This window comes from Clytia hemisphaerica, unplaced genomic scaffold (assembly GCF_902728285.1).
Source record: "Clytia hemisphaerica strain Z4C2 unplaced genomic scaffold, Clytia hemisphaerica genome assembly, whole genome shotgun sequence".
NCBI classification, from domain to species: Eukaryota; Metazoa; Cnidaria; class Hydrozoa; order Leptothecata; family Clytiidae; genus Clytia; species Clytia hemisphaerica.
Window position 1 is genome coordinate 390430 of NW_027103890.1, and position 11504 is coordinate 401933.

At 35.5% G+C, this 11504-nt stretch overlaps 1 protein-coding gene across 1 annotated transcript; it reads right to left on the reverse strand.

Annotated features, from left to right (window-relative positions):
- Positions 1 to 4805: 4805 nt before the first annotated feature.
- LOC136808645 (uncharacterized) lies at positions 4806 to 9989 on the reverse strand. Its single transcript, XM_067065194.1, has 11 exons — positions 9581 to 9989; positions 9117 to 9242; positions 8602 to 8771; positions 8157 to 8270; positions 7816 to 7974; positions 7495 to 7715; positions 6793 to 7214; positions 6381 to 6628; positions 5854 to 6029; positions 4987 to 5693; positions 4806 to 4831 (listed from the first exon to the last, which is right to left on the reverse strand). Exons 1-11 carry the CDS (start codon positions 9966 to 9968, stop codon positions 4806 to 4808), a joined length of 2757 nt encoding a protein of 918 aa, XP_066921295.1. The 5' UTR covers positions 9969 to 9989.
- Positions 9990 to 11504: the final 1515 nt, after the last annotated feature.

The following is an 11504-nucleotide window of genomic DNA, read 5'->3' on the forward strand; positions in this document are numbered from 1 at the left end:
CTAGAATCTGAAGTTGATCAAGTGTTACCGCGCGGGCACGCATCTTAAACAGTGGTTCTTTGGTTTTAAATGTTTTTTTTTCAGATATGGGTTGTAATGTTTTTCTGAACGGGTATGAAAAATGCTTTCCAACGGTATGTAGCATGACATACTTTGGAGAAAAGAATTTTCATTTTAGTCTGGAAACCTATTCTGGTCTGTAAAATACACAAACAGGTGTCAATTTTTTGGGTCTGAGATTTAAATCCATTTTTGACCCCTAAACTACCATTGTGCAAAGTTTCATGCTTTTACGCCTTTGTGCACAATATTTGCACAACTAGACCGTACTACAAATTTGGAGGGAGAATTCTTTGTAAATATTATTATATAAGATATATCTTTTTTTGAAAAAAAGAAGACATTGCATTGTTTTATTTTTGTTTTTGAAGAAAATAGCTTGGAAAAGGTTGAAATGAGTCAAAAAAGGTGGTAGGACCCATTTTAAAGGGGCCTCTGGAAATGGAGGAACAAAAACTTATGAGTAAAGAATAAGTTTTTCTGAAAGGAGAAACCCCAAATGAAAAGAAAATCCATTTCGGCAGAAATAAAAACTTTTTTTTGGGACATTCCCATGCTAAAGAAGCAAAAAAGTTAAAAAAACTACAAGAAAATGAAAGAACTAGAATTAGCGATTGTGATTTTTGAATTCCTCACCCTTTTTCTGATAAACATACAAAGTTTCAGCCTCTAAATACATTTTCCTCCATTTCCAGACACATTTGTTTTTCGATAGTTGCAAATTTTTTTTCTCCACCGTCGGCAAACAATTTTCAAAATGTTGCAAAACGTTCGGCATTTTACCAATTTAAGGGCCAAATTGAAAAGTCCCGTTCCTGTCACGGAAGGAAATCAGAGCCTTTTTTGGTCTTTTTTTGAAAAATGGTAAAATGAATGAAAATAGTATTAGTCCTGAATTAAAGCCTTCATAGTACTACTACTTCCAAAGCAAAATAAATTTCATAAAAGTTTTTCCTCGTTGAATAATTGAACTTTGAAGGTTCTGTCACGGAAGGAACGCAGCGAAGACATAAAAAAAGACAAAAGTATGCTGATTCAGATTCCTGTGAATTTAAAGAGAATTTTAAAACCAAAATACCACAAGAAGAAACTTATGTCTATCTGCTTGTCATTGAAAAAAGAACTGAGTAAAAAAAATTAATTTCAATGGCTACAGGCCTTTGCAACTGAGAAAGGTCAGTGTCACGGAAGGACACCGTCACGGAAGGAAAAAATTCCTATTTTTCAAAATCAGCAATAGCGTAAGAAATGTTGACTGAAACTAGTGAAGTGACACATCATATCATGAATCATAGCCATTTTTACTATTCAGCTCATTTCAAAACCTTGGAACTGTATTTTTATTGTTCAATTATAATGGTGATAATAATTAGGAAATTTTACAGGAAAGATTATATTTTTTAAGCAAAAAAACGTAAAAACGCGACCTTGCAAGCCAGTGAGCTACTTCCAAAGGCTCTAATTAGCATATTTCCATGGTGCTGAAGCGATTTAGAGGATTTAGAACCAGCTAGGAACAGTAGTTTTGCCAGAAAACCGGTTTTTAGGCCTCAAGAGCCGCCTGGGCTTTACGCTGTAAGCTTACAGCGCTGTACTGGAGCCTTAGATTTAAGCTTATTCTGAGCTCCATACAGGGCTGAGCTGCATCCCAATGGTCATAAACCTTGAAGGACACTCCCCTGCAATGGACTAGACCCATTGAAGTCCAGCGAAGGGGGCAGAACCGACAAATTTTCACTAAAATAGCTTAAAAACGCTTAAAAAGCTCTATTTAAGCGTTTTTAAGGCTTTTTTAAGCAAAAAACGTAAAAACGGAACCTTGAAAGCAAGTGAGCTACTTCCAAAGGCTCTAATTAGCATACTTCCATGGTGCTGAAGCGATTTTGAGCGTTTAGAACCCGCTGGGAACAGTAGTTTTGCCAGAAAACAGGTTTTTAGGCCTCCAGAGCCGCCTGGGCCTACACTGTAAGCTTACAGCGCTGTACTGGAGCCTTAGTTAAGCTTATTCTGAGCTCCATACAGGGTTGAGCTGGTTCCCAATGGTTCTAAACCTTGTAGGACACTCTCCTGCAATAAATTAGACCCATTGAAGTCCAAGATTTCTAAAAATAACAAGATATTTTTATTCCGTCACGGAAGGACAAGGTGAAAGTGTCACGGAAGGACAATAATTTCAGACCTTGTAAGTGAATATGAAGGAGGTTGCTTTGGAATGTAATTTCATTTTTTGTTAGGGGGTACCAATAGTTAGAACTTGCAATAATATCAAGAATAGTGGACTTGCACAAAACTGGTGAAAAAACTTTTTGTCTTGAAATTGTCACGGAAGGAATTCGATATTTGAAAAAAAGTTTTTGCTTGCAGTACTTTTTTGTTGTTCGACTTATTTCAAAATGAATAAACCTATTAAACTAACTAGGGTATGTACTTGTTTTAAAACAACATTTCATTTTTGATTAATCATTTTATTATTCAAAAGAAGGCCCATTATATTTTAACACTTGTCCTTCCGTGACAAACCTCACTAGTTGTGTCTCGATAAAATCACCTGCTTACAGAGTCTAAAAGTGCGACTCGGTTGATTTAAAAGTTGAAATTGGAAAATTTAAGGGTTATTTAAATAAAAAATCACAGTTACTTATTTTGTTTGTAAGATTTTTGATTTTGTGTTTTGGTTGACGACTTTTCAATTTGGCCCTTAATTTGCCGTCTAGCCCGTGTCCATTGGTTTGACGTCAACGAAAGTTCCATGACTTCTGGAGTCGCTACCTTGGGCCCCGCAGGGTTGCGCCTAGTAACGGCTCGAATTTCAGTCAGGTTTAAAAAGGGGTACTTTTACCCATATTATAATAGCATTACCCCTGTCTTTTGCCAGTTCGGTATAATATGTTATGAATTGCGTGGTTTTGCTGTGCGACGATGGCTCAACGGTTAAGGCGTTGGTTTCTGGCCGAATCTGAAGGTCTTTCTTTGATGGTGGTTCGAACCCCCGCATGGTGCGATTAGGGTATGATAACTTAGTCAGAATTGAAAACTAAGTCTCAGAAACTCAGACAGTCAGAAAAAAGAAAGACAGGATCAGAGATAAGAAAATAAAATAAAAACATGAAGGTAACTTGGGCGATCCGATATAACTTCTTCCTTTAAAAGTATTCCAAGTATTGTATTGTTGCATGTTTGGATGCATGTTCAAGTCAAGTTTTCGAAGGCAAAACCTCAAAACATGTAAAGATATCATAACATATAAAAATACAAGAAAAAATAAAAGACGATATCATCCACCAGGATGCAGATCCGCGGTAGATGCCGTTCGCTTCGCTATCTGGTCTATTGCCGATTAAAAAACGAAAGTGAAAGCAAAAATGGCAGATATAAACATGGCGGAAGCATTCAGGTCATGCTGGACTTAGCAGTTTTCGGATTCTGATTTGAACTTTATTTCTGATTTGAATTTTAAAACTTACAACTTACAGTTTTATAGTGGTAAAAGTGTCTATAAAAATATCTAAATGCAATATTTATATCTTATTTATATCTATGGTAGATTAGATGTATGTTTGACAAGAGAAAAACATAACTTAAAAAAGATAAAACGTAATGACTAAAAATGATACCGTGAGATTGGGTAACTTGCATCAGTGGAGGCTAAAATATGCATGGTTAACAATATGCATAGCCCTCAAATTAATAACCTGGGTGGTCATTAAAATAGAAAGTTAAATCAAAACAAAAATGGTAAGAAAAGAGCTGCGAGTGAAGCTGTGTAGTTCTTTTGGTTTGAAATTTTGCTGGTATGATTGGTCAGTCATTTGATGGCTATGCATGTTTCCCTCTACTGATGCAAGTTACCAGACTTAACGGTCATTATTTGTTAGATTAGATGTAAAAACATAACTTAAAAGATAAAACGTAATGACTAAAAATTATAAAATTATTAGCTACTAAGGCTTGATTCATCGGGGAATTTACTAGATCTTAAAAATCCGACAAAATTTACTACCGATCGATCAACCGACTGGATTTGAAGATGTTTTAGGACCTGAATGGAACATATTTTTGATTGGCGCCTAATCACAAAATGATAAAGTTATTAGCTACAACACGTATCACAAAATAAAAAATATCAATAGCTTCAACGATTGTTTTTTATGCATTCAGGACATTCCCATTCTACAGTGTCACCTTCAAACTCAGGAATGTTAAGGCACATCCTGTGAAACCATTTACCACATTCATCACATTCAACCATTTCTCTATAAAATATGAAATTAGTAAAATTAAAACACAGTAGACTTACACAACTATGATGTTATTTTTTAGGCTTATGCAAATAAATGTATAGAAATATTCCACTTTTGTTTGACTTTTACTCCAAGTGTTTTTTTCTTTCCATTTCTCCATGGCTACACGACAGAATACACACTGAAGTAAACATCAATTAAAATGGTAGTGGTAATTTGTACCATTCAGTTTCCCCTAAAGGTGTATCAAAAAAAGTTATTCCACGTGATATTGTCTTTAGAAAAAAGGTCACTTCTTATAGGGAAAAAAACTAATCTTTTACTCACTTTCCTTTTGTTCTTGCATCAGAAGGTGACCAAATTGTTCTACATACACAAAAGATGTCTAATTTAAATTCTCGTACTGCTGCTCGCCTTCTCCTTTTTCCGGGTTCCTTTGTTGGAAAAGGGTGAAGAATGTTATCCCTCAAACATTTAAGGGCGTGATTCCTCATTTTCCCTTGGTCAAACCATACCTCTGTTGGATTCATCTTTGTTTGTGCCAAGTGTTGGATGAACGAAATGGCAAAGAGGCCACAATCAACCCCCCCTGTCTGCTGTTGCACAGGAACAGATCTGATCGTCAACTTGGATGCAGGGGTTTTCAAAAGGCAACAGATCTGGCGTTTGGTATGCAAGGTCATACTCCGATTAAAGGAGCTGTCAAGGAGATTGACCTCATCTTTTTTGCACCCTTGTAGGATTGGAGACAGGGCTTCAAAAAGCTCTTTGTTATTTTCACTTGCATCATCAAACTCGTATGAAATGTTCCTCAACTGAGTAAGCAAGTCACGGGCCATGGTGCCATATTTCAAGCCTGTAGCTTGATATTCAACCTTGTTTTCATCCCCATGCAGGTCACCTGTATTATCAGTATCCATTTCATTATCCTTCTCTTCAAATGGCCTTTCATCTTCTTCAATTGGTGTATCTTTAAGGTAATCTGAGATACTTGGTTCTTCTTCTCCAGAATTATCCAAAGTCAAGAATGGAGACTTCTTGTAGAGGTTTGAAAGGGCATTCCAAGACCAGACTTCAGGGTATTTCCTAAATATGGCAAAGAAGTGTTTGCACAGGTATCTCGAGTGTTTCCAGCTTGGACACGTGCAACTTGGCATAGTTTCTTCATCGCCAAATTTCACAATGTAGTGGTTGTGAATATTTTCAAAACTATGTACAACAAACTCTCCTTGACCTTTGATCACAATACCACTCAAGTCAACATATTTTGCCAGTGCTATCTTCTCCATACAATGTTTAACAAAATGATGTGGTCTGTTTAATAGGTAGAGTGGAATTGAAGAATTATACTTTCGGTAGCGGGAATCCATTTTGTAGTTTTCTTCAGTGTATCTAAATCAGAATTACATTCCTTTAGGGAGAAACACAACGTTATATGTCATAAAATGTTAGAAACAACAGTTAAAAAGTTCATTTTCAAAATTTTTTGATTCTCTATATTTAGAATCTAGTGAAGAAAAGTTGAAACCTAATTGAAAAATAAATTACTTACTTGGTATATTTATCAGGTAAAAAATTCTCAATCAACTTTGTCAGCATCCCAGTGAGAGAGGAATTTTTAAATCTTTGCAGATACGAGTATTTGAAAGATTCATTCTGTCTCTCTACTCCATTGTTGGTATTGATGTTGACCATGAAACGATCTTTTCTATAGGCCCAAACCCATCTCTATAACAAAACAAGTTGTGATTGTAAATTAGAAAAAGTATATATACCTTATCCTCGTCATTTTCCTCTCAAAATACAATATACTACCTTATCCCAATAATTTTCCTTTGAAAATACAAAGTAAATCTACCTATGTGTCCTATACCCATCAGGAAATACAATATATATCAGTATATATCTAGGTACTTAAACCAATAATTTTCCTTGGAAAATACAAAAAATATCTACCTTATACCCATCATTTTCTAAGGAAAATATTTTCCAACTAACTTATCCTGCTCATTTTCCTCTGAAAATACAGAGATCTCTCAATCCTCATCCTGATCAGTCGAGAATTTGAAATAAACTTACTTCTTTAATTTGAAGCCAGTAATTTTCAATATATTCACGCAAATTGTTATATTTGTCTTCTTCCCAAAATTCACTACTTCTCAATGATATTAAGGCTTCATTCATTTCCTCTATTGTTTTCGATCTAGCAATTCTTCGCAATCGGGGTAGGATGTCGTCCTTTCTCCCGCTGCATCCATTTTTTGTTGCCTTAAGCCATCGTCCCCAAGCCTGTTCGCGATGAAAGTCACAAATCAGCACCTCGCAACCTAAAAATACAAGAATGAATTTAAAGACACGTTTTTTAAGTGCAGAAGGAGTAGGTGAATGAGATAAAGAATGATAGTACGAGTTTTTCACAATCTAACAAAATTTTATTTATTACTTTTCTATTTTATTTACAGATCTTTTTAAAAAAGAGAAAGAAATTTACCTGGAAACACACATTCTAAAGAATTGATCTCCTCCTTGCAATAATCAGTCATTGCGAACAGCGGTTTCAAGGACGGATTCCATGATTTAACTACCTTTAAAGCTTCTAAAATGGATTCGAAGGATTCATTTTCAGTCACAAATGTTGCAACAATTTGATAATCAAGATTCGTTGGAACAACCAGAAAGAATAACGGTATTGCATATCTTGTCGTTTTATGTGTAGCATCAAGAAGGAGAATTTCATCCCCATATCGTTGCAGCAGATCTCTTTGCCACTTTTCCTGGTGCACAAACAAAAATGACTGGCATTTACCATCACCTGTGTCCTCCTTTGGTCGATAAAACGTGTTTAAAGACGGATTAGCCTTCTTCCACTCGTCAATCTTCTGTTGTAAGCACTCTTGATCGATCATGGAATATCTTAAAAGCGAGAAAAATGCAAGTGGATAGAATGTGTTTATATTTTCAATGATAAATTTCAATGAAAAGTTTGAATGGTTAGAGGTTAATACAAATATTGGAATGCTAAACCTTTTTTTAAGAATATTGAAAAAATGTTACGGAAATAACTCTCAGAAATATACCAAACCATACCAGATGCAGGCTTATTTTCTAATTCATTAATACAAGTATATTTTGAATAATTAGAATTAGTTTTTGTAAACTATTATCTCGTACTTAAGATATCTTATTCATTCACCTTAACTTTTGTTTTGATTTATCCATTTTTGAACGTATGATAGGGATGGAAGGATAAAAACGTCTGCTGTTTGATGGTGGCAAGTTTTCTTTCCCAAACATATCAGCCACAACTAGTTTGATCAGCCTTTTCATTTCCCGCACACTTGTTATACCCTCTTTTACGAACATGTCGATTTTGGATGAAATTTCTGGGTCCATACTTTGAGATATGTTTTGTGTCTATAATGAAAAATTGAATTACAACAGGGTAGTTCATTTCTTTTTCAATGTTCTTTTAGAGATTTCAGAAGTCTAAGTCTCAAGTTGATTAAATATATACCTTTCCCATCGGATGATACTTATGACAACCAACGTCATCAATAGACAATAAAATCCTTCGTTCGTAATTCGCAAGACTCTTATCTGCCAGCTTCTCCTTAAGAGTCTTGGAAGAATTTCGTTTGAATGTTTCTAATTTAATCGATGGTGGTGATTTTGCCTAAGAATAGTTTAATTTTTAAAACAAGTTAAGAGCGCTCCTTTGAATAACTACTAAACTACTCGGACGATTTTTGACAAAAAGACCCTGAAAAAACTGAGTTTTCTAATTTAAAAATTTCGCTTCTGTAGAGGCAAGGGTATCATCCAGATTTAACAGAGTAATTAAACCAAATTTTTTACCTTGTTGTACTCTGGAAATTGAACAATTTCTTGCATTGTAACCTTTGCTGGGCAATCGAACTTCTTTGTATCTTGTACAATTAGATAACTTTTCCCTTTGTAATGATCTGAATTCTGTAAAAGGAAATTAAACTTAAAAAAATGAACCAGCAGCACATACACGTTTTTTTATAAGAACATCCAAAATTTTTGAAGCCTTGGGATTTTCTTAACATGTTCTCCTTTTAGCCATTTTTTGAGTATTTTTGTCAATTTTCCTATGAAATTCGGTGTTCTAGAGTCCTCAAAGCCTTAAAACGTTCTTAACTTGTTCTTAACATTTTGACCATCGAACCCTTATATGTTCTTATATTGTCTGTTTTTATAAAAAACATGTACCCAGGGAACACAACCTTGTTGTGTTATACATAAATTATTGAACGTTAAGGGCAATTAAAATTCTCACTGTTGACAAACGCTCTTTCTTTTTTTCTTTGTATGTTTGTTTGTGTTTGACGTTTCTATCTGGTCCGTGGTGGCAATCCATGCTCTTAGACGACAAGATTACGAATGGTTTTCCATTGTTTGAAATCCCTTCAGCCTCCCAGTACACTTTGTGATTCTTAGCAAAGAGATCTATTACATGACAAAAGAATTTTTTTAATGAAATTTTACAACTTAAAAAAAGTTGTAGATAAAATGCTGAAAATACACACTTTTTTCATAAAAAAAAAAATTATAAGAAAAATGAGCGAATCTCGCTCAAATGTTTAGAAAATTCTTGAGGCTTCAATCAACTCAAAATTATTTTTCCAATAACAATTTTTCCCTTCAAAAAAAAAAGAAATGTTTTTAATTTTAAAGGAAATTTTTATTTGGTTTTTATTTGAGTTCGTATCCATAAAAAATCAGGGACCTGTCAATCATAAAGAAAATCTGTCAATCAAATTCAAACTATTATTTCAATACTTATAAAGCTACCTGTATTGCCGAAGTTTTTAGTTGACTTGAATGATGAAAAGCGTGTGATTGTGCGTAATTCATATTCTCTCAATCGCGTCAATGCTTCTTGGACATCTTTGCACAAATAATGTATCTTGTTGTTCACTAAATTTGGAATAAGTTTATTAATAAAATTTCATTAAATACTAATGGAAGTCGGTATAATGGTTAAGTCGACTGTCTGCCAATTGAGCGGCCCAGGTTCGACTCCCTAGTAATATTTTAACCCCCCCTTAAAAAATCATTCTCATTTTTGAAAGATTCAAAAACAGTATATCTTGTGATTTTTCGGATTTTAAAACATTTTAATTTATCACGATTAAAACATCTACCTAATTCCACAAAAATAGTCAAAAAATAGGCATTGTTTAATATCAAGCCCCCCAAGCAAACATAACAAACAATCAAAGGAGGGAGTATCTACATAATTGAAGATGAAATACCTGCATTATATGCACTGTCTTCAAGAGAATCACGACCATTATATTCGGCTTCTTCTTGGTCTTTTTTGACTTTGATTTCCTCTTGCCTAACATCATCAGTACCCTCGACTGCATCGTTTGGATCACGTTTTTCCTCATCATCACTACTAGAGGACACACTTTCTTCTGATTCGGAAAAAGAATAATCATCTCCAAAGTAATAATCATCATCTTTACCAAGTAGTCCTTCACTTTCACTTTCATCCATGTTGCTTGCCCCTGGCCAAGTTTTATTTTTATTTCTTCCCGCGCAATTATTTACTACCCGCCAAAAAATATGTTTTCTAGACTTACGGCGCCGACTAAAGGGGGCTATGACGTCACGAAACACCATTCCCGCAACTTGCATCCTGGTGGATGATATCGTCTGCTAACCCTGGATATTATTACCAAAAATCCGGAGAGGCCGCTTTCTGAGTACCGAGCACAGCAATGGCTACCATTTTTATTGGGTAGTCTCGCCTATCATCGAGTTATGCTCAAACTTTATACATATTTAAAGTGACCAGGCGAGTCAAAAATAACAAAAACAAGACAACCAGCGAATGCGCAGCGGAACATTCCAAGGCATAGAAGTGGAAAGTCAAGAAAATGGTAAAAATCCTAATTAATTAGACAAAAACTCTTGACTGTTTCATAAGTTCAGGGTATTAATCAAAATCTCCAAAAGCAGACCATCAAAAGCAGTCATTATTTTGGAGATTTTGATAAAAACTTCTTAACAGGGATTCGTAAATTTATAACTTTTGGCGGCGCTTTGTTGCCTGTCTGTCAAGTAAGTTAAGTTCAGGACGGTACCGTGAGCGTGAGATTGGGTAACTTGCATCAGTAGAGGCTAATATGCATAGCCCTCAAATGAATGACCTGGCTGGTTCTTAAAAAATAAAAAGTTAAATCAAAACAAAAATGGTAGAGTAGAGCTGCGAGACATTTCGCTAAATGCTCAGAGCGCGACGGCCCATTTTCCCTTTCCTATCTTTCACCTTACCTGTTTATTCTACTTTCTGTGACTTAGTTTCTCATTTCTGACTGAGTTTTTATATATACCTGTCAATCATTTGTCCATCAATTCCGACCAGTCTAATTTTCGCACCGACAGACCGAGTGGGATTCGAACCACCACCAAAGAAAGACCTTCAGTTTCAGAAGCCAGAGCGCTCTATCCGTTGAGCCATCGCCGCACAGTTAAACCACGCAATTCATAACATATTATACCAAACTGGCAAAAGACGGGGGTAATGTTATTATAATATGGGTAAAAATACCCCTTTTAAACCTGACTGAAATTCGAGCCGTTAATAGCAACCCTGCTGGGCCCAAGGCGCCGAGTATGCACCCGGCACAGTGACAAGCCGTTACTAGCAACCCTGCTGACCCTACCTCCCAATACCCCCGGAATCACGGAATGACGGATAGGAAAAATTATCGGGGAAAAAAATTGCTCGTCGCGCTCTGAGGAATCAGCGAAATCTGCTGCGAGCTGAGCTCTGCGTAATTCATTATGGCCTATGTGGTATACCACAGAATGTCGATGCTATATAAAAATCTGATAACATCAGCCAAAGAAAGACTAGGAAGAGTGGTGATTGAGGACCAGGAATTTAGCAAAACAACAAAAAGTAATTGGGCATCAGAAACAAGAAGAATTGCAAGAGAGGAATCGGGTTACAATTACACATGGCAAGAGAATGCAAGAAAGAGCTCTGGAAAAAGACAGTAAAGAGAAAAGTTGTGGAAGAGATCGAAAGAGAGCTAGATGAGAACAAAATGAGAACGAAATGAGAACGATGAGGCATCAAAGCGGACAAAGGTTTGAAAGAAAAGGATATATAAGGAAAATGGGATTAAAGGAAGCTAGTGAAACAATGAGAAGGAGACTTGAAAT